This window comes from Strigops habroptila, chromosome Z (assembly GCF_004027225.2).
Source record: "Strigops habroptila isolate Jane chromosome Z, bStrHab1.2.pri, whole genome shotgun sequence".
NCBI classification, from domain to species: Eukaryota; Metazoa; Chordata; class Aves; order Psittaciformes; family Psittacidae; genus Strigops; species Strigops habroptila.
This window is the reverse complement of record NC_044302.2, coordinates 28,798,805-28,826,739: the sequence shown is the minus strand read 5'-3', so window position 1 is coordinate 28,826,739 and position 27,935 is coordinate 28,798,805. Positions and strand designations below refer to the sequence as shown.

The following is a 27,935-nucleotide window of genomic DNA, read 5'->3' as shown; positions in this document are numbered from 1 at the left end:
CAGCCTGTCCTGCAATGCAGTGGAGGAGACACTGAAACTCTGCTGTGAGCTCCTTCTCAACTCCAGGCTTTGCAACGTAGGTAGTGTGTCTTACTGGTTTGAGGGAAACTAACATTTAGGAAGGTTCATTTGTTGACCCAGAACCCATTGCACTGGTATTATCTGCACAACAAAAAGATCATACCTACTCCAAAAGACTAAAGAAGCAAGACTATTATTTTATGGGACAATATTCAGCCACCTTGCTCTCTCATCCCTGAACATGGTTCCTCACCATGCATCCTTCCTCTAAAATTACTTATACATTTTAAATACACAAGTTAGGATTTTCATACCGGAGGCCAGTCCTTGCATTGCTAGTTATACCAAATTTTTCTATCTCGTGTTCTTACACATGATATCTTACAGTGTTCTTCATGACATTTCAGTTTATGCATTTTTGGCATATTCACCATGTCTGCAGTCTTTGTGTATCACAGGAATAATAACTGCAGTGATATTAAAGAGGGTAATATATTATGGAAGCAAAAGGGAAACTAGTTATGAATGGGGGAAAATGAGTTAAGAAATTTTAGGTTTGGGTGGTGAAACTGGCGGCGAAGAAGAAATGCAACAGTATTAGCATGGATACCTAGCTTAGAAATCACTAGAGAGGAGTAACATTTAGAAGGTCCAGCTCCTGCCAGCAGTTTGTGCTACTGGTTAGCAGTTACTATGATTTTGGATATGGTAGAGAGATAATAGAAACATCAATCCTGCCTTTGGCCATTTCTATTTTAATCCATATTATCTTGACAAAATATATATGAATAGAAAAAAAAATAGATAAGCACAAGGAAGGAGCAGAGATGAAGTGAAATCAGAATAAAGAGAAACAGCATATTTCCACCACAAATACACTGTTATATACCCATAAATGCAAAAGGACAAAAGGGAAAAGAGAAACCAGTGCTCTCTTAAAAAAAAGAGGTTTGACAAAAAGACTTGTTACTAGCACAAGGCAAAGTGATTATATCGGCAACAGGCATTTTAGTTAAATCTCAGGAACAATTAATGAAAAATAGAAGTGTGGGATTTTTTCTCCTTGTTTTTGGAAACATGAAAAGTTAGTGCCACCAGTAAAGTGGTAAACAGTATACATAGGTGCTATTTAATCACAGCCAACCTATGAGGAGAAACAGAGGCCAGCAGAACTTTAAAAGGCAGATACAACTTACTCTGACTTTAATTTGCTGTCAAAAACATGGTCACTGACCCTTTAAATCACAAGGCAATTACAAGCATTGTAGTGCCATTACTAATTACATGCTGAGAGTGTAAATTTAAAATGGCAATTTCAATTTTCAGTTTATTGGGAGAATGCGGGTAAATGAAATTTAATACTAATTAATTCGTGTGTGTCAGACACCTGAAAGATTAGAGAAAAAACTCTGCACTCATTAGAAGTGAGTTATAAGCAAAGCACTCAAAACTTTCATTTGCCAAGCTGCATATAAATAAAGAAATTAAATGACAAAGAAAATTGATAATGATGGAACAATTCAAAAATAGCTACAGGCCTGTATGTAATTATACTTTGTGGGACTTTGTCCATTATACACCGCTTCCCTTAGAATTTATCTCGCATTAGGAATTGTAAGAAGGCAACAAGATACTGCTTCAGGTTGATTGCGCTAAATGTTAATTTCCATTTTCTAAAAATGGAGATTCTGGTTTTGGAACTTTCTACTTAATCTTTGCCAAACATTCACACCATTTTTCAGGACCCATCTTCTGGACCAGTGGCTTCATCACTCAGACCAACATTGAAAAGGTCCCATACACAGAATACTCACGTTAGGATCTGGGAACAAGCTGATGACATGATAAAGAAAGTAAAAACTCAGACTAGGCTGTTGTTAGAGGGAGCATTTCTCCCACAAGATCAGCAAGAATGTAGCCTGAAACTTAGCACAAATCAGAGTGGGCTGACTTTTTGTAACTTTATACGAATACTTCTAAACTATCTCCCTGGCCATTAGAGAAGCAATCCAAAAATAAGATACGGGCTTTCTGCTTCTCCTCTTCTCTCAACAGAAACTGTTCACCCATACAAGGGTCAGGCACTGCCTGTCTCTTAGAGTTTATTTCATGCTTGAAGAACAAGATGGTTCTCTGATGTAAGGAACTACTACACAGTTCAGGAAGTGTGAGTCTGTGGAGGTCTGTATCCTTGCCAAATCAAAACAGGGCTTCTGTAGAACACTAAAAACCACTTTTTCTCTACAAGTATCATCTCCCTGAAAAATTTTAGCTTTTCTGCTCCTAGGTTTTTTAAGGAGAAAAGTCTTCAGGAAATTAAAAATAAAAAATAAAAATCCTCTCAAGATTTAAATTTCTGTTTTTATATTATGAGGAGTATTTTTTACTTTTGCTCCGAACTAAAAAAGAAAATAAAAAACTCAGCAAGTTTTGTGAAAATTATAGTCCAGTTTATTTTTAAAGAAAAATCAGAAGGAAAAGAAGGGAACACTAGGTGCTTAATACAAATTAATCATATTAATTAATCAGCTTCTAGAAAGTCCTTACATACTCTAGCTGTCAAAACTACCGAATAACCTGCAGGGGAATGGCACTTCCCAGATTAGGTCATTAACTCCAAAAAAGAACAAACTAACTGTTTAAACCTAACGCCATGGGCTGAAATTTGTAGACACATTTTCTCCAACCTGCTTTCCAGGTAAGAGCAAAGGGAAAACTTCCCTGGGAGCCAAGTCCAAGACAGACATGGCTTTGGTCTGGGTAGAACCTGCACAGCCACCTGATAGCTGCCTCCATGGTGCCAAGTACAAACGTGGAAGCAACATACCATTAGCTATCCTCCTCCACTTCATCTCCTAGTAAAGACGTATCTAGGGGGCCAGTGCTAAATGATTTTGAATTTTTTCTGCAGCTTATCTAATAAAGCCCACACCCCAAAGCAGCCCAAAAGCTATTGCAACACTTTTTCCTTATCCATTAGAGTTACATTAGCTTCCTACTCCTGTGAAAATAATTCTGTTGAAGTCCCTTAGCATTATACTTTCCAGTTCTTTTTCAATGTATAAATTTTACAGACTTCCTAATCCCTCTGGTCTTTATGGAAGAAAACTGACTTAAGATGCACTGAAGGGCCTTTGTGTTTTCACTCTGCAGTGAATAACAGTCACACCAGTTTCATTTTTCAGAACCGACAAAATTCAGCACTCTCACCACACCAGTTTCAGAAAACTTCCTCAAGCAGTGCTTTCTGCCTGCTTTCCAAACAAGAAAAATGAACAAGCAATCCTGTATGCTTTATCCCCCATATGTTTGGGAACTGCTTAGAAAATTACAAACAGTACTCAGTACAAAAACTTGAGTATGAGCAAAAATGATGCCATGTACACAAAGGTAACTTCAAGAAGAGTATGTCTGACACACCCAAGGGACGTACGGAGAGTTCAGCTTAGTGCTGGTAGACAATATGCTCAGGTACCATCTTTTGCTACTCCTGTGGTGGGTTCACTGGGAGGGAAGCACTCTCTCCGCATACTGGCCATACTGGCAAAAGATATTGACTACAGTGACAAAACATATGGGAAAACAAAAGGTTTTCCCATAAGTATTTAACATCACCTTTATTAACTAACAGCTGGAAATGCCAAAGCTTAGCCCATTTCACATATCATGAGAAGAAAACACCATAAACATAAAAAGCTGCAATAATCACTAGATAATCATTATCTCCATTAAAATACAGCCACAGGACTTCCTATTCACTGCTTCAGGACTTTAACTGAAGTCATTTGCTAGGTGCAGAGAAATCCAGTCCACGACAAAAGCACTGCCACTCGAATCATTCTAGCAGTAACATCCTTGAGTAGAAATGAAAAAACCATGTATTTTCAGCCCCATGGATGAGGCTATTTCAACTTTAATTAAAACAGTTCTTGTTACTTCCAGCATGACGCACACAATACTTAACCTGTGTGCACAGAGCAGGTCTGCAGAGACAACAAACTATTCCTGTGGGCTCTGGTACAGCCAAAACCACATTAAAGCACCCTAGAATAACGTCTAAGGAAAGCTGCGTGGGTCAAAGTATCCCCACCAAGAGATATTGCTGTGAAATGAAACTAGGGACCTAATGAACAATGTAACATTATGTGGAAAGCAGGTTCCTTGAAAAGAGTCTTTCTAAGTTTGCTTCCATGGTTTAGAGCCACAATGGAACATATGAACACACTTTTTAGATAAAAGGATTTGTGCATTTGTAAAGTCAAGATTATTACTGTTTTGCAACCAAATAGTGCGTTTTAGTCTGGGCCTCGTTTCTGACAGTGAATAAGAATCTAGCTGTTAGTTTACCACTTGTCTTCATCAGTTTCTTAAGCGACTCTGGCAACTGAATCAAGGAGATTTTTTGCCTCCTCAGCTCCATCTGTTACCTGAATCCATGGCCATCTGTCATTTTCTGCAGCAGTCCAAGCATTCACAAGACCCTTCTTATTAAGCCGTGCATAGTATGGATACCACTTCTGGAGTCCGAAAAGAGCTCGATGAGTGGATGATGCAGTAATTTGTTGGTTTGAGACAACTCCTCCTTCTATTCCTAGTGGCCCAGAGCATCCTGCAAATGGAAACAAGAAAATAATCCAACGGAAATTATCAACTCTTCTGAGTCCCAAGTGGCTGTAATTGCAAATAGCATTAAAATAGATCCAAAATGTCATGTCAAATACATTATTAGAAGAGATTTAAAGACTCAAGTAGCACCTGCTTTAAAAAAAAAAAAAAAAGTACAAAAATATTGCTTGTAAATAACTATTCCTATTTCAAAATTTATGAAATAGATTAAGCTTTCAATTTCTTTAAGTTTGTTGTATCTGAAGAGTTGTGAGTTTGGGTTGTATGGATACAGTGACAAAATGATCCTTAGATTCAAGTACTGAAACAATTGCTAAAAGCAAATTTAAAAGTCTGTGACTAAGATCTTCTGCTTTGTGGGTCAACTGCACTTCAGCAAATCTGAGCACAGCAGGACAGACGTTTACATACACTTCAGATTTTCTCAAAAACATGGCAGTGCTTCACCTCAAGCAGTACCCAAGAATGAACTCTGAAGCGGTACTGATACAAAATCCCTACCCATGTAGGCAGTAAGTCACAAATAATTAAATTCCTCATTAATACGAAGGTACAGAGAAGAGAAAGAGAAGCTGAGATAGGGAGACGCTACTGGGAGTCACTGGCAATACAATACTCAGGTATTGTGTGTCACTGATAATGGAGACAAAAGTTACATTGCAGTTTTAAGCTGATTATGGAGCAAGGGCTGTGGACAAGCACATGCCTGTGCCCTGGAAAGATAAATGAAACACCCACACAGGCAGGGTTCTGAATGTGTTCCTTCTTAAAGGCAAAAATTGGCTTACTTCCAGGATGTGAGTAAATGAAATCTTGGCCCCACTGGAATTAATGACTGGCTTGCACCATACAATGATTTCATCCACATTTTTAACAGTCCAGGAAGCTTGACTAGAATCTGAAGTCCTGGTGCTACTATTCTGTGTCATGTATCAGTCAACTATAAAGCCAGTGCATTCAGCACTTGACATTCAGAACTTGACTCTGTTCATGCTGCACAAAATACAACAAAATGCATCTCTCTCCTGCTGCTGGGCCAGGTGTGTAGCAGTACGAGAAGAAAACAACTTCTTTGTCACCAGCATAGCCAGGCTCAATACAGGATGTATTCAAAAACCCCATGTATATTGGAAAAGTGTTGCTTTTCATTGTGTTATCAAGCACTACTTAAAAAATGAAAGACCTGTTCAAATAATAGATCTGTTTCTGATATCTTTTCAACTAAACAGATTAAATTCCTTTGGTGTATAAACTGCTTGCAAGCCAGAGGTAAACTACTCTACTTTCCTAAGGAAATTGTGCACTTTAAAAAGTTTCTTATATTTACTTGCTTAAATATCTTTGCCATTTCATAACAGAAAAGAAAGTGCACATAGGTGTGTTTATATGTATGTGTAACTCACAAACACACAGATGTACATACAGGACTGATTCCAGCTTATCATGAAATCAACCACCCCCTTACAGCTGGTATCCTAAATTAATAACGATTTAAAAATAGAAATGTGAGAAAACAGAAGAAGGCTTCCAAGAGGAGTTGAAAAAGGTGGGATGGAGGCTCTGCATATGTTTTAATACTGGCACGGAGCATGAACATGTATTCTGTCTCCTCACAGTGAGGAGCACAAGGGTCAGGACCCTGCCAGCTGTGCTGGTGTTATTCAGAGACCTAACAGAAAAAATGGGTGCATGAGGACAGCGCCGCAGCACGTACCAGGGCCAGTTTTGAGTGAGGTCCAGAATAAGGGTATTTAGCTTTAGCAGGTCATTTTCAAAAGAAGAATGTGCATTTGATGTTAAGATCTCCTGTAGACATTCCAGATTTGGCAGCCTCTGTTTAAGGCCCAGAACTTTCTGGAAAATTTTGCTTTGAAGGCATGTTAGTTCTCATGCTTGAGGCGCATTAAATAGTATCTGAAACATGTGTGCATTCCTTACAAAAGACAGGTGAATTTTCCTTTCTAAATTGAAGGCAGTTAAATTACCAAGTACAGCACTTAACTCTAACTTGTCAGCTATAACCATATACGGCCAGAAGTGTTTACCTTCCTCAGTTTTACAAGGATTATTCCTGAAATCCAAAGCAAATCTCTACCTTCAGGGAATAGGTACTTCATTGTACAAGCTTATATTAATTGCAGTTCCAGTCTTGGTTTATCATGTTTGTCAGTTTTGCAGTGCGAGTTAAACACAAAATTTATTACTCCTAAAAATTAAAACTAAGACATTAGAGATACTTTTACTTCGGTGTTCAGTTCAAACAGAACAACATGAGATGCATGTGAAATATTACACTTGATAAAAATTTCTAAACATATTAACCTTACAACCTAATATATATGTACACACTGCTAAGATCTGTCTTTAGAGGATCGTCTTTTTCACCTCCCTGAAGGGCATCAGCTCATTCTCATGAGAGGAGAAACTCAGACTAAGCAAAAGCTTAATCCTGCTCAAGACCTCTTTGACGGTCCAAACCATGGAAATAGGAATGCAATCCTACTCTGACCGTAGCAGTGAAGATGAATTGAGCAATTCCCTAAGTACAGCCCTGGCAGATGGGCCTTGAGGAAGCTCACACAAGGCCATCTCTTCCTGAGACTTAACATACCTCCACATGCACCATGAGGGGTTTGGTTTGGTTTTTTTGACTAGTCTTACTTCGAACTTGACCACACTAAATTTAACCTTCTGTTTCATATCCAGGTCAATCTGTATTTCAGGATTCAAACTCCTCAGTCCATTTTAACAATGCTAAGTACATTTCTTAAATTATCATACTATTTTGCTTTCTTACTTACTGAACACCCAGGACTTCAGCAGAAGTTTTGATAGGACTCTGTGAGTAAGCTCCTTCTGCTGTTAGGCCTGCATGTTTACCCACCCTTTAGGTCTTCATTTCTAACCAGAAATTATTCTACAGGAAAACCTTTAACTTTCTTTTTTTTTTTATCAGTTGAAAAGAAGTAGTTGAACACATTTTTGGATAGTCAAATACCACAGAGCAAATGGGCCTCTCTTAGCCATATGCTCATTAATTCCTTCCAAATACTCCAACAGATTTGTGAGTCACGTTTTCTCCTTATAAAAGCTCTAATGGGGTTATTACTCCCTGAATTCTCAAGAAATTTACTTTGCCTGAAAACTCTCAGCTGAATAACCCACCTCTGGATCCATCAAACATCTTATATCAGTAAAGTACTGGTTACAGACTAGCCTCTTCACAAGATACTCAATTTAAGACACAAACAATACTTTCCTTCAAGTTAAAATATCAATTATTTCTTTTAGTGCTTAAGACCTGTGATAGGCCATTGACTACTAACAATGAAGGAAAGAAGTAATTGCAGCTTTTGGAGATTGTCTTTGAAGTAAAACTGAGATACATATTTTGCAGAACAAGTACAAGCTGCATTATATTTTATTGTTGTACATCTGCTTCTATTAAATTCACAGTTCATTTCACAAAAATCATGACAGCTTGGGAAACTGCAGTCTCCAAGGGAGCAGTAATATCGCTACAGTGATGCTGTACAATTCAGTGTGGTCAGTGTCAGTCATTAAATAGAAAACTGTTTTTATTAGTTAATCCTGACATACTGGGGTATGACAATAAGCTTGATGCAAGAAACTTTAAAAAAAACCAACCCAAACCAGCAATTAAAAAGCTGCTTGACAGGTTCATAATACAGATTGACGAGGAAGATTTTGTCACCTGGAGCTGTTATTTTAGCGTCATTAAATAGCAAAATAATAACTTAAGCAATATTGGTTTTAATCCTACAGTGACAATTGGTATGCACCAAATTAATGATGCTGCTTTTGATCTCGTCAAATATAAGCCTTTGTCCACAATGCCCCACTGTCCCTGAAGACAACAGAATGTAAAGGTGTACCAATAACTACATGATTGTGAAGGGATCCCGTGAAGGATGGGAAAAGTCAGCAACACACAAAAAGCGAATGATGCATTTATAACTTTTCAGTTCTCCTAAGAATCCTCACCAACTCACATGAAGATGGTATGTTTATAAAACTACCTTGAAGGCTTCTTTTACAATCTCAAACTTAACTAGATGTGATATGTTTTGTATTATTTTGCACCACAAAGCAAATGATCATTAGTCCAGATTTCACTTGTAAACCAACAGCAAGAGGAGCAAGACAAAAGATGGGTTCTGTGCTTCCACCCTTATATTTTACAACAATAAATCCCTCCTGAACAAAAATATTTGTGCAAAAGGAAACAGAAGAAGGTTACAGTTAGCTGTGTGTTTTACACTGGTATCTCTTCAGATGTAAATTAGAATGAGGAAATACATTACTGGTTCCCCCTTTAAACAGGTGAATGACAAACCATTTTAAGATAAAGAATTACTACAGTAGGAGATAATAAGCAGAAAGCACCGGGTAAACATGTTACTTGAGTATATTTAATTTGGACTTCTACATTTATGTCAGTCCACAAATTAAGCAAACCTCCAGATGGTTTAAAAATCGATTGAAAATGTGAGGATTATGCCTCTGCAAACAGAAGAAAAAGATTTCTTGTTATTGATGATGAAACATGCCTTGTTTTGTGGCATGAATATATAGCTTTCACTTTCTCTGTTGGTTTGTCTCTAGATAACGTCATCCAAACAAACAGATGCAAAATTGAAGGCATGCAGAAAACAACTCTGCTTTAGACATCTGCAATCCTGTCTTTCTCCAAGCACCTCATTTTTTGGAATGAGATTACTCTGGCTGTGCTTAGCATAGCAGGGTAATTGTGCTGAACACAAAGCTGACAATGGGATTACGGATGACCTCTGATATCGCAGTAATTAATGCTGCTCTCCACCACGCAATCTAGGCTTCAGCCTCCTCTTCATCTTGTTCCTCCTGCCACCCACACATCCTTACCCTCTTTGTTCTGTCAAGGATAGCTCTCTTCAGGTAACAACGGATTTGTTTTTATCAGAGCTGGTTAGATGGATACAGGCAATCATTTAGCAGTCTGCTATTATAGTGCCCGTCCATATGTAATGTATGAAGCAATGTTCTTGCAGAGCTTGTTTTTTCACAACCATGACACAATAATGCTAAAGTCCTCTCTTCTTTATACATATTATATAAAGTGCCTTTTACAGAGAAGTGGCTGGGAGATACAGCTTCTCTTCCTACTAGAAGTGTCAGTGGACCCTATCATAGGTTTAATCCATGATTGTGCAATGGGATTATAGATGACCACTGATATTGCAGTAATTAATGCTAATATATGCAACACAGGCTTCAGCCTCCTATTTATTTTTCTTGTTCCTTCACACAGAGGCTTTGGCTCTCTGACTATAAGCATTTTCCCACACTGGCCTGCAATCTGAAGGGTGGGATTCACATCCCTCTGATGAACAGCCAGAGGCATTTTTTACACTGAGCAAGTCTGCAAAAACTTAGACTTCCAGGATAGTGCAGGAGCATATGAAGATGACAGCTCAGATGCTGAAAGCAGATTATGTCTTTTTTTATATAGTGCTGTGTCTGAAATGCAGGGATGTTATTCAAGACTAATTTGCATAGTTCTAGTTCGACAGTTTCTCCATTATGCTCTTCAAATAGAATGGATAGGATTGTAAATTCCTGACAAAAAGCACAGGGATTAACGACCATCTGGGGAACTGCAACATACAGCACAGTTGAAGAGGGGAGCTATCCAACAGGAGTACAATTAAAAGAAGATAACAGCTTCTGATTTAGGAACTCCTTAAACTGAAAACTGCTAGAAGCTGGAAGGAAAATACAACGGAAGAACCATTACTTATTGCTTGTTCCTTGTCTTACGCTCATTCATTAAGCATTCATTTCAGACCACTGTCCAAGGTAGGACTATTTGACTGTCATCAGACCAAGCATGGTCATTCTTATGCTCAAAAGAAGGGTATATCTAAAGTTTCCTATCTGCAAAGCTGTCATCAGAAAAGTAACTTTTTTTTTAGTATTGCTCCGTGAAGTGATTGTGCTCCTGTGTTTGTGCTGAACTCCATCACATTAATGTTATTGACAGCATCCCATGGCATGTTCCAAATGTCTTTAATGGAACTGGCCTGGCAAGAGGACTTCCAGAATGAAGACATGCTGTTTGTGGATCCCTATCAGAAAAAAAACATGGCTTCACATGATCTGGAAAAGGCTCTGGCCCAAGACATGTCACATCCCATTACAGCCACACCATTCCTGACAAATGTTTGCTAATTGCCCTTTTTTTTTTTCCTTCACAAAAAGCTCCCATAGGGAACATTTAACAATCCCATTTGTTGATAGTGTTTGATTGAAATGCAACTTGAATCTTTCTTATTCCTTTTATTCTATGAATGTGAACAACAAAATCCTCTTCTAAAAATAGCCTTTAGTGTATCTTTCTCCTCTCCTCTTTTCTACTTGGGGATGACAAAGAGGCACAATTTACACCAAGCACACAGCAGCACAGTGTGAAGAAGCACAGCCATCCTTGACGTGGGGGTTACTAGACTAAGTGGACACACATCCTAAAAGCCAGCTGAGAGTTTAGAACCCAGGAAAATGATCAGCTGAACCTTGATCATGATGCATCAACCATATGGCTAATTTACAGCCACAGCATAAAACTATTATCACTCCATGGTGATTTCAGGAACAAAGAGACCCACTGTCTAACTACCCAAACCAAAATGCTTCCTGAGTTTATACCACTATTCAAATAACAGCATACAGCAATTTACTGATACACGTCACCTTTATATTATTTTGTTTTCAAGCAGCAATTATGAATTAAAACTAAAATTATATTGCAGCAAGGAGTTTAGTTTGTCTCCTTTGCTGAGCTGTCATACAGAAATATATTAATCTCTATGTAAAAAAATATTTCAAGTTGGCACTGTGTAAAATAACATTTCTACCATGTTTGGGTATTGACATTAATCAGTTTTACATAACCCATAGCCAGTTAAACCCTACTAAAATTAAACTAAATGAAATTGAAATTATGGAGTAACACTAAAAAGACTTCTAACAAGAATTAACCTACATTCATGTTATAGAAAATAAATTCATAGGAGCTTTCAAGTTGTGCTATAAGATACTTGCCATGTGATCATAGTTACACACTTAAAGGATAGCAGACACAGACACCATAGCCCCTAATTACCACATAATAGTAATCAATTATTATTATCTTAAGTTGCAATGACATTAAAAGATACGTGATTCCGAGTCCTATTTACCAATCACAAGATTTTCTGGTGGATCTGGACTTGAGCAGCTGTGTGTGGAAGGAATTTGTGTGCTTGTGGATCTATTATTTACCTCCTTTACTTCAAGCTTAGCTTAGGCATATGAAAATGAAAATTAGGAACCCAATTGAATTTAAAAATAATCTTTTTTTATTTGCTGCTGCTGAACCTTGTAAAATCTGCGCAATTCTCCCTTCCTTAGGTATTGATAGAAATATTTATTTGAAGAATGCAAGAAAACTCAGCAGCTTTCCAGGTATATTAGGGAATTTGCTAACGAAAGTGTTCTAAGGAAGTTCAGCCTGAACTCAGGATACCTACAACTTCTTTCAGAGTTCCTTGGTTTTATATTTATACTCATCTGTCTTTACAGACATGCAGTTTGTTCTTTTGGTTTTTTTTTTTTTTTTTGTTTATGGATTATGCAACACAGACAAAAACTTTATGTGGCAAATGCATTATACTGTAGCGTACCCTCTCTTCTCCCTGAATTCATTCAAAAGGACTTGGGCTTTTTATGTCACGGGTCAATATTTGTACTAGAAAAAGTAGCAACTTTAACACAGAGTGGATGAGTATATCTTAAATAGTAATATTACAGTTTCCAGGAGCTGTCAGCACTTGCAGGAAAAAAAAGTGCAAGCTCAAGAATAGTCATACCAGTGCAGCAATGGGAAAGCTCATATTCTGCTTCTCAACTGGAGTAAGAAGCAAATACACATTCACAGTCTTGCTGGCTAATTTCAGAGGTACTGAATTGAATAGTAAATTTCACCGATTTCCTTTGTAAGTTTTGGCAAATCCTAATTTGAAGGCAGCTCATGACATATGTACCTATGTGCTTAATGATTGCTTCTTCTCAAAATCTGTTCCAAAAACCAACTTAGAAAAAATCTTAACAACAAAACAAATCCAAACCTTCTCTTGGAAGTAAAACTTGAATAACAAGATATAGTTACACGGAAAGACAAACTGCATTTTCCTAGCAGGTCTGCAATGGAAATTAGTGGATTACAACATCAGCATAATTAGCATGCCTGCAAGCCAGCCTGACCGTGAGAGTGATCATCTGCCAGGAGAAGAGGACGTGTTTTTCAAGTGGCAAATCTCATTTTGCTGCCTAGAGACATTCTTTCTGTCTTTGTGGTTTGGTGTATGATTTTAATTTCTTCCCTCATAAGAACAGCCACTCTTCCTAGAAATGGCAATATTATTCATTACAAGATGTATTGTTTTAAATTGTTTAAAAACTACTAGCAGCACTAATATGAATTCTACATTAAAGTGGAATACCTGTTCTTCAGAAAGAAGTAGAAATATGGGAATATCCTACTATATACTGGTGAAGGAATGCTAAATATGAGCTATATCCAAACAGAAACTGCATGCAGATGTTATTTAAATCTGACTACACAGAAACAGCAGTTCTTATGGTCTCTGAGCTGTTTCCATCTTCTTTTATAACAAATCTAACTTTTTAATAACTGGAAATTCAGATATTGGCATTTAGATCTTGTTCCTGGAAGCCATTTGATGTAGGTATAACCTTATATTAATGTAAAGCAGCTTAAACATCAGAGCTCAAAGCCCTATTAAAAATATGAAATTAATTTAAAGGTCATGGACTTTTATTAGGGTGGAAAAAAATTCAGAATGAAGAGTCAGAAAGTTATCTTTATGTGCAGTAAAAGAAGTCTTTCACTGTTATAGCAGTGTACTGAGATGTTATATTTGTGACTCCATGGTGCACCTTAAACATCAATCTGTACGCATGCTTTTTTATATATATCCCTTATTTTTCCTTATCAATATCTCTTTTCACCGTAGAAAAGGACATTACTCCAAAGTGTTTATATTAAGAAGTAGCTAACCAAACAAAGCAAACATAGGGATGCAATCCACATGACCCAGCTCTGGCTATTAAAAAGCTACCTACCTACCCTGCACTAGCTGCTTAGGCTCTTTGTGTCATCTGTGCGAAGAAACAGACAACTCCAAACCATGATTTCCATTATTCCATTATCTCTTAAGAAAGTGTTTAACACAAATATAATCATCTTTTCTGCATCTACTGACCAAGGAACAAGCCTAGATCACTAGCTTTAACTTCGTGCCTAGGTTTAAGAGACTAAAATTAAGTGAATCTGGTGAGTTTTAAAAACACTGAAAAGACATTACTTTAAAAATACATGATGATATACTTTCCTGCAAAGCTAGATTTACTAGACAGTTAGCATTCTTGGGTTTTACGGAAAAAAGTCTTTTAAAAACAGATGCCAAGGAAGAAATGAGCATAACAGCAAATAAACAACTTAGTTTCCAGACTTTGATTTTTTCTGTTGAAAAAGTTAATCAGAAAAAGGTTGAATGTGACTTTAAAATTGGAATTACCAAGTGATTCCAGTTCAAATACCCACACAAAACCTCAGAAGGCTATTTGCTATAGAAATACCAAGCAATTCCTCATTCTGTCTGTATTACATCTAAGGTCAGTGGTGATGAATCCCAGGGGTCAAAACAGGTGTTCTAATGAGTTTGTGGAGCTCCATCTACGAAGACACTAAAACCTGACTGTATCTAGTCCTGGGCAACTGGCTCTAGGTGGCCCCAGTTCAGCAGGGAGGTTGGACTAGATGACCTCCAGAGTACCCTGCCAACCTTGACCTTTCTGTGATGCTCTGATTCAGAATAGTTCCAACCCCAGGTTCTTTTCAGATCAATGCTCACAAACTGCTAAATCCTACCATCAAACCAGCACTGAGGAGCCCTTCCTGATTAGGAATAATCTGACATTGTTCTGCTGACTTTGGAGCGTTAGTGATTTACAATGGTTGAGGATTTATTCCTGAAGTACTTCACTTTATCCAGCATTATACAGAGCTACATGAAATAGTACTACTACTACAAGAACAAATTGTTCATTGTCACTTTTTTCTTCTTAGGAGGCTTCATAAGCAGAACACTTTATACAAATGTATTAGCAGTCCCCTTTGTTTTGGGTTTGGGTTTTTTTTTTTGTGATAAAGTTAAGTATGAATATATTTCAGCCACTATCAGTCACAGTCTGTTAGAGTGACACCTGACATGCAGAAATAGTCCATTTTCCTATGCCAAGCCAAATTTTTGCTGTTAGCTACATGGATATCACATTTTAAAAAGAAGAATTTCCCATTGTAGGAATTACATGTTCATTTCCAGGAGAAGGTAGAGGCCCAAGAAGACTTTTTATTTTCCATAAGATGCTGTGTTTGCTTATTTATACAGACCGTATGTGTAAAGGTACACTATGACAAACTGAAGAAGAGCTAAAATCTTAAGTTACTCTAAGTACTATGTTTGGCTTTATACATTCAGTTTACTTCAGTTATACTTGCACAGAGCAAACATATTACATGGAGGTATTGTAAAGGACAGTCACATATCCTGGCTCATTATGTGATTAGTCGTCTCTTTGTTTGGCTTCAGTAGTCCAAGAGCACTGGTGATTAACACAGTAGATATATTTCTATACACCTATTTTTTGAATGTATGGCCTCATTTTTTTTTTTGTCAAGCACATTCTTACTACCAACTCATTGGCTCTTGAATTCATGATAGGCTTTCTTCTCCCACCGGCAACTACTGCTTCTTATGTCACCTTTTAAAATATCGCTTTTAAATACAAGCGAAGCCTAAGTCCTCTGCAGTCCCTTTATAAGTTTTGCCAAATCCTATCAAGAGAGACGGCATACCTGGATTCTGGACAACTGACTACTGAAACTCTGCCTGATCTTTTGCATTAGTTACAGGAAACAGATGCTGATGCTACTTTTATTTTTTTGTTTTTACAGTGCTAACCAACTATGGCTAATTTGAAGGCAGCTTATGTCATATGTATCTAATTGCTTAATGATTGCTTCTTTTCAGTATCTGCCTGTTCCAAAAACCAACTTTAGAAAGAAAATAACAAACAACAAAACAAACTCAAACCTTCTCTTGGAAGTAAAACTGGAAAGACGAGATAACAGTTACACTGAAAGACAAAATGCATTTTCCTAGCAGGTCTACAATGGAAATCAGTGGGATTACAACATCAATGTAATTAGCATGCCTGCAAGCCAGCCCGACCGTGAGAATGATCATCTGCCAGGAGAAGAGGAGACGTGTTTTTCAAGTGGCAAATCTCATTTTGCTGCCTAGAGACATTCTTTCTGTCCTTGTGGTTTGGCGTGTTGTTTTTTTTTTTTTTTCTTTTCAGCAGCTGTTCCTACAAATGGCAGTATTTCTCATTATCAGAGGTATTTACTGAAATTGTTTTAAAAACTACATTTTTGAATGTACTGGCCTATATTTTTTTTTTTTTTATTTTTGTTCTCAGGCACATTCTAACTGCTATCTTATCTGCTTTTGAGTTCCTGACAGTTTTTTATCCCTCACTGTCAGCTCTTGCTTCTTAAATTCTATAGCTCTGCAGATTTCCAATATTAATATCACCATTGACCAAAAGAGATGGTATATTCCCTCATCCACATTAGCTATAAATTTGTTTTTGTTAATCAGACCTTTACCTATAACTAAAAATCTCTTTCTCAAGTGCAGCGGTGCTTTGGGTTTGAGCTACTCAACATCTCATTACATGGACTGGAGCTTGAAGACTGCTGGTGAGCACAGCTGTAGACCACAAGCTCAACTTCACATGCTTCAGCTACTGGTTATTTCAATCATTCTGCAGCTAATCAAACTGTTTGCTTACTCCACGTAGCTCAAGTGTTTTTTCCACAATCCAACGTTCTGATCTGAGTGATACTCAGTTGTAGCAACACATGTTAACTGTTGTTCTGAAGACTAATCCTACGGGCAAGAACAAATCAACGTTTTCATTCCCACTGAAGGAATTTAATCAGCTCTTCCACTGAGACAAGGTAATAGATCATGTGTTCCTCTTTCTAGTCCATTGCAACGCAAAATGAAACCACAAAGTAGAATTTACAAACCCCCGTTTTATTTTGCACTTCAGTAGACTTGCAGAACACACAATGTCAGTGATTATTTTGGATACATAAAAGATAAAAGTCACAGGTTTTATAACTTCAAGCTGACTCCTAACTAACTACACAATGGAATAGAACATTTTTACTCAGCTCTGGTAAGTTTACAGAGCCATTCAGCCCTGAAATCAGAAGGCATTTATCTCCATGTTTGCTTCACAGATTTAAACCAAAACAAAATGGATTTTCTTGACCTGTTAGCATTTTAATTATTACTGCTCTGATTTCTGAAGTGTGATTCCAAGTATGTTAGTAGACAGTGTGGTACTGCAGCACTGAGGTGAAGTATATGATTAATCTTGTTTCATGCCTTCACATAAAATACTGTATGTCAAAGGCAACATCTTTACTGATTTGCATCAGTAGCGGTTAATGAGCATGCAGACACTTTCAGAGAAGCAAACTTTTCAAACGATGTTGAGTGAAGCTTCAAGTCTCTAGGAGGTGACAAGAAAATGAAGTGATTAGTTATGTTCCATAAAACAGAAGACAGCTTCTCAGGCAGTAATGGGAAGAACTGCTACCTATTTGCTGATATGTCCAAAGAGATTAAATGTTTTTTATATGCTGATGTAGCATTTCAGCCAACAGCAGCACATTATTCTGTTATCATACTGGTCAACACGGTTCATGTGTGTAAGCAATGGCTATCAGAAGTAATCAAATATAAAGAAATTGGATGTTATGTTCTACTTCCCAACAGAGCCATTACTGCTAAGTGACTATCATGCGCTTCCATTACCAAATCCTGTCTTCATACTTTTATAGTACAGTTGTAAAATTCACTTTTGGCCTTCACATGCTCTACAAGCTCCATGCTGAGAACACACACTGAAAATAAAGTTAGGCAACTCTTAGATAGTATGAGTGTGTAAAAAATGGAAGCAAAAGGATTTTAGAGTTCTTTCGACACCTAATAATGACTTGCTTTTTCCAGTCGTCATGTGATTTCATGATGTAGTATTTTTAAGAATTGTACCGTGATGAAAAAGGTAGATTTAGGGATTACACAGCTACACCAATAGATCTGTGCTGTACTCCCACCCACAAAAAGCAGCTCTAGGGTGCACTGTGGGAACTACAGGAAGAGAAGTCTACTTCAACATCTTGTAAGCTGCTAAGTCTACAATTAAGATCACTAAGTACCTGGATAAAGACAACCTGTTGGGAAGAAGCCAACATGACTTCTGAAAATGGCAGTCCTGCCTCACCTTGTCGAGTTCTTTAATGGTGACAATACATGTAGGGATAAAGGAAATACAATGGAAACTGCACACTTGGATTATCAGAAAGCATTTGATTAGGTTCCATGTGAAAGGCTCTTGCCAGGCGGTGGGTAAAAGGCCCTGCTACAGACAAGCTAATATAACTATATATATATTGAAACTATATATATAACTAACATGCTATACAGAGAAGTCTAATTAAAGAACAAGCAGCAGCTTTTTAGGATGAAATGTCAGCAGTGGGATCCGCCAAGGATCATTGCTGGAGTCAGTTTTACTCATCGGTGACCTGGAGGAAAGAATGAACGGGGAAATTTTCCATTTTGAAGCTACAAAGCTCTCTTGATCACTCTGATGATGAGCAGCTCCAGAAGGACATAGAAAACTGAATGAGTGGTCAAAAAGGTGACAGATGAACCCCAATGTACACAAATGCATGTATCAAAAAAAAAAAAAAGTGCATGCATATGTAGACTTGGAGGAGATATGAAACAAATGACAGAAACTACGTGCCTACATTCTCTCCTTAAATGATGTTTTTCATTGCCATAGAGACATGATGCTTAGTGAACCAGACTGCTGAATTCTCTGACCTAAAATGATGGGGGTTTATGTTCTTAAGAAATAACCAATGAAATGGTAGTGAAATTTTGCTAAGAATCCATGACGTTATTAATGTAAATAGTCTATTTAAGAACAACTCCCCAGGAAAACACACTGCATACATACAAAGTATAGCAGTTCAATTAAGAACAAACTAGACTTAAAAAAGCTACAGTTTAGAACCCATCTCCTTTAATACCATTTATAGGCTTTTAACTCAGTATTCTGTAGGAAACCTAATTATCCAGTAATTTAATATTATAAAGAAAAGAAGTTTGTTAAGGGATTACCAAGAAGAGAATTTTATTTCTAAGCTGACACACTGAGAAATAATATCCCTTTTCCTGAAATTCCTCCTCCATAAACATGGTCAATGAAGCTATTAGCTGACTTTTTCATTCCAGCTTTCTACATAAGAGCTGGAAGGTATTAGAGAACACCATCAGCTGACCAAAATGCAAATCTTTTAGCATTTTTCCTTTGATAAATGAAGCATAAATACTTTAATTTATTGTGGATAAAAATCTTCTCACCTTGTTTACCAAATTCCTAGATATTTGAAAAAATAGATTGATTTGGTAAATGTCACTTTCAACTATGCAAAGAGAACTATTAACAAATGTTATAACAAAAGGCAAATGCGAAGTTATCTGTCAGTAATAACGAATAAGCACAACTGTGTTTACAAATTAATCTTAGTGTATTAGACTCTGATGGCTGAATAAAAGCAAGAAGACCCCGCTGTGCTGATGTCTGTATTAAGAAATTCCAAATAAAGTTGCACATGACAGAATTACAGTGCAATTACCACAGCCAAGGTCTTTGTTTCTTTTGATTTAATAAAGTAGCAACTAAACTATGCTGTTATTTATCCATAATGACTTATGAAAAAAACTTTAACACTATGTTATAAAAATTTACACATCTATTAAAATTCCCAATTATCGCTTCGTCCCGTACTTAGTCCTCAGTACCAGTACAAAGCTCACATGACCCTGGAAACTTCTTAATGCCTATCTTGTCTAAGTCTCCCCATGTAAAATTTCTTGTGACTTCAAATCCTTTTGGATTAACACAGCCCATAATTTTGCAATGTGGAATGCTGATCTGCTAACTTAACTACAGTAGGATTGGCAGAGCAAGGGAATTTATTTGTCAACTTCTTCTCTTGCACAAGAGGAGCTAATTTCAGCCAAACTCACAACAAGGAGGAATGTGTGCGCTTAACTACAGTATCTCTTCAGCAGGCATGCATTTATATCTAACACCATGAATAAGAATGAACTGCAGTCTGGAAAATGGAGCAGCTTGATTTGGAGGTTTATATGTCTTTCAGGAGTCATAAAGTTTATGTGAACAAAACTAGTATCTACTTGTAAGAGAATGAAATTCCTTCCTAATCCGATCGAATCTAAAATCACGTTATTCATACCCCACACAAGCCTACTGGTGTATTGGAATTATGGGTTGTGACTCTCACACTGCCTTCTGAAGGTGCTCCACCATGCATGAAAGATGCCAATTACATCAGAGATCAGAATCTGTTTTTCCTCAGGCCCTTTCTTTGGTCACAGAACAGCAGGGTGATATCTCTTCTTTCCCAAGAGGAAACACTCTTCTGCATTACATCCCTTACACATGGGCACTGTGGCCAGATACAGTTTTTGCTGTTCGCAAAATTTAGAGTCTTCCTCCATAAAAATAGGAACAGAGTAATTATTAAATTAGGTTTCAGCAACAGGAGCATAAATGGAAATTGATATTGTTAGAATAACAATAGCCACAATATTAAAAACTACACACTGAAATAGATCTTAACTGAAGGCATGCAGTGTTCCCACCAACTGTACAGATTTGCCAGCAAAGGAAAACTATATTTATGGGTGAGGCCTATCAAACAGATTTTGCTGGGTCAGTAATGGATATTAATCTGTCCATCAGTTTTAAAGGGTTAAAGTTTTGTATGATACGTTTCTGTAAATATAATTTCTAAGTAACTGCACCAAACCAAGAGCTGGCCAAATTAAATTTAGCATTAATACCAGAAAACAATCACTGATTGGACAGGACATAGAGCAACTTGTTCTAGTGGAAGGTGTCCCTGCTCATGGCAGGAGGTTGGAATTGGATGAGCTTTAAGGTCTCTTCCCACCCAAATCATGATACAAAGAAAAAGGGTTTGAATTAAGAGTAATTCCATCAGCTTTTCCTGGCACCCATGCAGGTATGTCATTTACCTCTGGTTAACAGGCAGTGAATGACTGCCAGTCCCATGCTGAACCCTGAAGAGGCTAGAAAGCAGATTGAGCTGTGACGAACAACACGCTGCTTCTCCTTCTAGCACAACGATAAGATGCTTGAGATATTTGGAATTTCTTGTAAGATCAACTAATGGAATGCAACAAATGAGCATGGTGGTGTTCAGGGACTAAAACAGACGTAACCTACTAGCATCACTCATTGCCCCCCTACCTATCTTACACATCACTGCACCAATGGCTGGAACATGAGCTTTGCTGGACTCTGTCTGTCCAAAGCAGTAGAAGCTGTGGATCTTGCCACAGTGGGAAGCTGATCACTGAACATATTATATTTCCTTCTCCTTCTGAAAACTGCAGGTGGGAGCTGTGCTGAGCCTGGAGATTTTAGTTCATTTAGGGCTCATGTAACCATGTTTTGCTCTATCTTCTCTTTAGTTCATTGGATCTTCACAGCTTGCCTTGAATTCTAAGTCCAAATGAATCTCCAAAATGTGAATCAACTTTCAAGTCTCCAACTTTTGCAAGGTTTATCCCATACATGCCTGTAATTCTACTCTGTCCTTGGTTTGTTAACTACTGCAAACCTCAAGGCAGTTTCATTATGATGAGTTTGTAAGGCTCTAAAGATGATTTTCCTCTCATTGCTCATTTTTGTGTTCACCAAAGGGTAGCAGCAGACTAGACCAGTCTGACTCAGATGGCAAGACACCCTCCATGTTTAATCTATTTTGAAATAAATCCTATATCTTAAATATACTAAGCCCTGAAGTAAGGTATTTTCCAATTGGACTAGTATGTGAAACAGAAATATGGTCCTGTGACTTGGCTATTGGGAACTTTGTTGAGCCTACTGCAGCTGTAAATTGTTCTTTTCATAGATTTATACTCATTAGTGCTTTTATTGAAGGCGTTTTTCCCTACTTTTTGGGGTTTTTTCTGGTCTTAATAACCGGTGGTTTGCTTTCAGCTTCCTTCTACAGGCTTTTAATTACTTTACAGTACCAATTACTTACCTGAAAATTATTTTCCATTTCTGTAAAATGTAAAATAAGAATGTGCATTATTGACCAGACCAGGAACTTAGGAGCTATAGAGGCTACTTTGAGAATAAGTAAGTAAGTAAGTAAGTAAAAAAAAAAGTAAGTAAGTAAGTGTGATGCAATTTTTCTTTTAAGGCTTAGAAATGCTGAAATATGTATTGCCGTAGGCTCTGCCACGGATCAAAATGTACATAAAAGTTCTTCCAACACAGGAACAGTAGATCATATTTATAAGTACTTTTTCTCCCCTACTTTGTGTGAATGTTTATGATTCTATGTTTCTGAAAGGGTAGGGTCATATTGCTCCCTCAGTAGGAAGAAGAGACGGGTAGGAGACAGGTAGAGGAAGGAATCCCTGACTCCCAGTGCAACCATCATACCTCTTTTCTGAGGGTAACTGAAAGGCACCTTGAGTCCAGAATGACAGAGCGTGTGAGAAAAGTGGATAGGTAACTTTAAGTCAGAAAACATGGCAAGGAAGTCACCACAACAAAGAGGTTCAAGCTAAAATGGGATGTTACAAATTCAAGTTGTAGGCACATGAATCCTTAGGGAAAGCTAAGGCCCAGTTAGAACTGAGTATGGTCAGGGATGTCAAGGATAGCAGGAAGGGCTTCTGTAGGTATGTTGCAAACAAAAGACAGACTAGGGGTAATGTGGGCCCTCTCCAGAAGGAAACGGGAGAACTGGCCACCCTGGATTTGGGGAAGGCTGAGGTTCTCAATGACTTCTTTGCCTCAGTCTTCACTGGCAAGTGCTCTGGCCACACCACTGAAGTCTTGGATGACAAATGCAGAGACTGAGAGATTGGAGACCTTAAGCCCACTGTAGGAGAAGATCAAGTTCAAGATCATCTTTGGAACCTGAATGTGCACAAGTCCATAGGACCTGATGAAATCCATCTGCAGGACCTGAAGAAGCTGGCAAATGAAGGTGCTAAGCCACTGTCCATCATATTTGAAAAATCACGACAGTCAGGTGAAGCTCCCGACAACTGGAAAAAGGGAAATATAACCCCCATTTTCAAGAAGGGGAAAATGGAAGACCCAGGGAACTACAGACCAGCCCTTTCACCTCTGTGCCTGGCAAAATCTTGGAGCAGATTCTCCCAGAAAGCATGCTAAGGCACATGAAAACAATGAGGTGGTTGGTGACAGTCAACATGGCTTCATGAAGGGCAAATTCTGTCTGACCAATTCGGTGGTCTTGTATGATGGGGCTATGGAACTGATGGACAGGGGCAGAGCAGTTGACACCATCTACCTGGACTTGTGCAAAGAGTTCGACATTGTCCCACAAGACATCCTTGTCTCTAAACTGGAGAGACATTAATTTGATGGATGGACCACTCGGTGGATAAAAAAATTGGTTGGATGGCTGCACACAGAGAGTTGCGGTCAACAGCTCAATGTCCAGCTGGAGACAGGTAACAAGTGGTGTCCCTCAGGGGTTGGTGTTGGGACTGATCCTGTTCAACATCTTTGTTGGAGCCATGGACCAAATCCAGTAGGATTGCCACCCTCAGCAAGTTTGCTGATGACACCAAGCCGTGTGGTATGGTTGATGCGCTGGAGGGAAGGGATGCCATCCAGAGGGACCTTGACAGGCTTGTGAGGTGGGACTGTGCGAACCTCATGAAGTTCAACAAAGCAAAGTGCAAGTTCCTACACCTGGGTTGGGGCAATCCTAGGCACAGCTACAGGCTGGGTGGAGAAGTGATTCAGAGCAGCCCTGCAGAGAAGGATGCAGGGGTGTTGGCTGATGAGAAACGGAACATGAGCAGACTTCAGTGTGCGCTCGCAGCCCAGAAAACAACCATGTGCTGGGCTGCATCAAAAGAAGTGTGACAAGCAGGTCGAAGGAGGTGATCCTGTCCCTCTACTCTGCTCTCGTGAGACCTCACTTGGCGCACTGTGTGCAGTTCTGGTGCCCTCAACATGAGAAGGACATGGAGCTGTTGGAGCAACTCCAGAGGAGGGCCACGAGGATGATAAGGGGGCTGGAGCACCTCCCGTATGAAGATAGGCTGAGAAAGTTGTGGCTGTTCAGCCTGGAGAAGAGGAGCTGCATGAGACCTCATAACATCCTTCCAATATTTGAAGGAGGCCTACAAGGATGCTGAAGAGAGGGACTCTTCATCAGGGACTGTAGTGATAGGATGAGGGGTAATGGGTTTAAACTTAAACAGGGTTAGGGTTAGGTTAGATTTAAGGAAGAAGTTATTTACCATGAGGGTGGTGAGGCACTGGCACAGGTTGCTCAAATAAGTGGTAAATGCTCCATCCTTGACAGTGTTCAAGGCCAGGTTGGACAGGGGTGCGTGGTCTAGTGTGAGGTGTCCCTGCCCATGGCAGGGGCGGTGGAACTAGATGATCTTAAGGTCCTTTCCAACCCTAACCATTCTAAGAATATAGGGTTGAGTTTATGCTGTAGGTATTGACACAACGCAAAAGCTGCTATAGCACTACATGACTTACAGTAAGAAGGTGATTAAATGTGTAAAATATGCCTGTTGGGTCCTAAGGGCTTGGCTGAATATTTTACAATGAGTTTCTGTCAGGTGTCTGAGTATAGATTGTATCCTCTACTGCCTAATCAAAGTAAGATACTGAGAAATTAGTTTCCAAAGGGAGACATTACTGTACAGTACAACTGCAGCACGATTAAAATGTACCCAAAGGCACAGGGCTGATGACTTCGTTTTAACATCAAACACTGAGAGATAAGTCTCATTTTCCTATTGTGTTGAAAGGAGGAACTACAATTTTGCTCTGTTTAGCCTAATTTTGCACACTTTTGCGTCCTTCACAGGATGTCTGGACAAAGGTCTGCAGCAGAAGGGCCAGAGTGTGCTTTTGTTCTTTAAAGATTCAATATTAGAAATTTTAGAGTTTGATTAATATTTCTCACTAGGTCATTCAAATGCCTGGGAGAACATTTCAGTGTTAACTATGTGTTCTGTTACTTCTATAACATTTTCTGCCTATTTGTGATATTATAACAACACACTACACAGAAATCCTAGCCAGACAATATTCCCAGAACAGTGTAGCCTCAGCAAACCTCACTGGTTTCAGCAAGAGATTCAAGATGGATTTGCCCAGTACAAATGTAGAAATTGTGCTCCATCCACGGTTAGCTGAAATAGTTAAAAATGTATATAACGCATCACTCTTGCTATTGATATATTTAGCCTGTGTTTCAGCATTAATCTAACATCTGTAATAATGTCTGGTTTTATTCTTACTGTATATTCAAAAAAGTACAAATTACCAAGATTGAGTTAAATTACATGGATTAAAGTCGCATTTAACACGTAAAAGTTTTCCCTGTTGCATTTTCAAAATACGTTTGTAGTATGTTTTTGTTCCAAGATATTTCTGTAATCCATGAAGGTCATAAATCAAGTATTACCATTAACTTTACGTTAAACTGATATATTGCTTTTACGCAGAATATTTTTTCCATTCTTCCTTTTGATTGAGATTTAACCACACATTATTCCCTAAATCAGCAAGGACATCATATGGATGACAAGTTACCTATCCTACGTAGATTAGAAAGTGAAATTATTTCTCTAAGGGTAATATTTGTGTATATATATATGTGTATATATATAAACACATGCATATATACATATATAAACACATGCATATATACATATATAAACATACATATATATACAAGCATATATACATATATAAACATACACACACACATATACACATACCTATAAAATCTTGTTACTTTTTCCATGCAAGTCCTGAACTTGTCGTCTAAACAATGACAAACAGGACTGTGTATACTTACTGAATTTTTATTCATTGTATCCTTGGGAAATGATTTGAGAATTCTAGCTTTTAAACTTTATAATCTTTGAAGAAAAACAAACCAAGAGATGTACAAAAACTAAAATAAGTTCTTATCTTTGCTGCCTTAAACGTGAATTAAAGAACAGTTTCTACTCTCTTGATTAACATTCTGAACTGGTGTTAAGTCTTGATTTCATGCCCATGCTCTGTCCCCTGCCATTCCCCTATATCAGCCCAGTATTTGTGCAGCTGTAAAGTTCACCAGATCAAAGAGCTGATATGGTTCATTAATTACCTTTTTCATTTCGTGGGTCAATTTTTGCTGAGACAACAAAGCAAATGGGTAAAATGGCAGCAAGAATGAGCAGCCACAAAAGCAGCAAGTCAGGTAAGGAAGAGCTGAAGCAGGGCTCCTTCGGGCAGCAGCAGGGCTGGTTTATGTGTTTTCAAGGAATTGTTACTCTACAGTGTGATGCAGTGAAAAACAGGGGTAAAGGCCTTCTGTCCCAGTTTGCTGACTAAAACAGAAAATCTGTTGGGAAATTTCTGGAATTTGAAGGCTTCAAGGCCTACAAGAGCTTACTTATTTAATAAATTGGAAGGAGAGCAACAGGCAACCTGTCTTGATTCAGCTGAAGTTCATAGTTTACAGGACATCTAGAAATCCCTCAGGTTTAGCATGTGCCTTAACAGACTTCCCAGTACATACTGGCAATGAAATGAAGGAAAATGGAACAGAAAATCTAAAATGAAGAAGTAAATTATTTTTGTACCAATGAATGTGTATCTTCCACTTTTGGACACGGTTATAATACCCTTACCTAGAGGAGTCTGTATTTCTAGAAATTACAAGTATTTCTGTAGTTCATTTTTTTTCCTAATGAAAGCTGAAAACCTGAATCAACTGATTAAACATGGAAGGTTGGAAAATATCAATATAAATTATTGACACCATGAACTACAGAGCAATTTCAAGAATAGAAAAGAAAAATTTGCATGTTTGGCCAGTTTTGTTTTACAAAATTTTGCTATATTTTATATTACACCAGTATTTTAGGTCATAAACCTGTCAGATTTTCAAAACAAACAAGAATATGCTTGAAACCAAACTTCATATTGATTATTCACAGAATTAGTCAAACTGATATTTTAAGCTGTATGGAAAGTTCTCCTAAATCTCACTCAATGAGATTTTAACAGTAATCAGTACTTTAGGAAACTTAAGTCCATGTTGATTCCTGTCAAGTAAAGTGTTTAACAGTGGCTCTAACTACAAGCTTTAAGCCACAACTTGTTGCCAACTAGAGGTGCATAAAAAATCTCATGCTTTCAAACCTAAGGTAATCTGGAAATGAGGTATGGTTGTAATGGGATCATGTTTACCATTTAACAACAGTCCAGTGCTTAAGAGCTTCACTTTTACAGGGCACTTTTATGTGCTGAATTCACAAGAAAGCCTGTTACCATGTTTATTAATTAAAGAAAATGCTTGAGTTCTGATTCCTATCTGTATTTTTAAAACTCAGACTTCACAGAAGACAAATATTAGCTAGATGTAAAGCTTCCCCATGAAAACATAGCTTTTAACTGTTTCATAAATTGTTTTGGGTTTGGTTTTTTTTTTTTTGCCTGAGCACTTTTTATGACCTCATCTTGTGATCTTTCTTTTGGATAGCGCTTTTCTGAACCTAAGCATGGAGGCTTTCAGAACCCTGAACCCTGGTAAGCCAGAGCTGGTAAGAGCTGCATGTGAGGAAGACAGAGATACCCAAGACTCACTGAAGACTATAACCATCATGCAGAAGAGTTCAAAGAACAAGCACCTGAAACCAAAAAGTCATAAAATCACAAAATGATTTGGGTTGGAAGGGAGCCTAAAGCTCATCCTGTTCCAACACCCCTGCCATGGGCAGAGACACCTTCCACTAGACCAGGTTGCTCCAAGACCCGTCCAACCTGGCCCTGAGCACTGCCAGGGATGGGGCAGCCGCAGCTTCTCTGGGCAACCTGTGCCAGGGCCTCACCACCCTCACAGGGAAGAACTTCTGCCTAAAAGCTCATCTCAATCTCCC

The 27,935-nt window shown here is 38.1% G+C and overlaps 1 protein-coding gene and 1 long non-coding RNA gene across 3 annotated transcripts in view; both read right to left on the bottom strand.

The window, feature by feature from the left end:
* Nucleotides 1-27,935, bottom strand: part of EDIL3 (EGF like repeats and discoidin domains 3) — a 261,821-nt gene that overhangs the window by 77,147 nt on the left and 156,739 nt on the right. For both annotated transcript variants that reach the window (XM_030469925.1, XM_030469926.1), the window contains one exon: nucleotides 4,449-4,630. In XM_030469925.1, coding sequence (XP_030325785.1) covers nucleotides 4,449-4,630 — 182 coding nt within the window. The remainder of the gene's footprint in view (nucleotides 1-4,448; nucleotides 4,631-27,935) is intronic.
* Nucleotides 13,750-23,112, bottom strand: LOC115600684. The gene is made up of 3 exons (XR_003989110.1): nucleotides 22,927-23,112; nucleotides 14,467-14,471; nucleotides 13,750-13,760 (listed from the first exon to the last, which is right to left on the bottom strand). It is a non-coding gene; the product is annotated as an uncharacterized LOC115600684 (long non-coding RNA).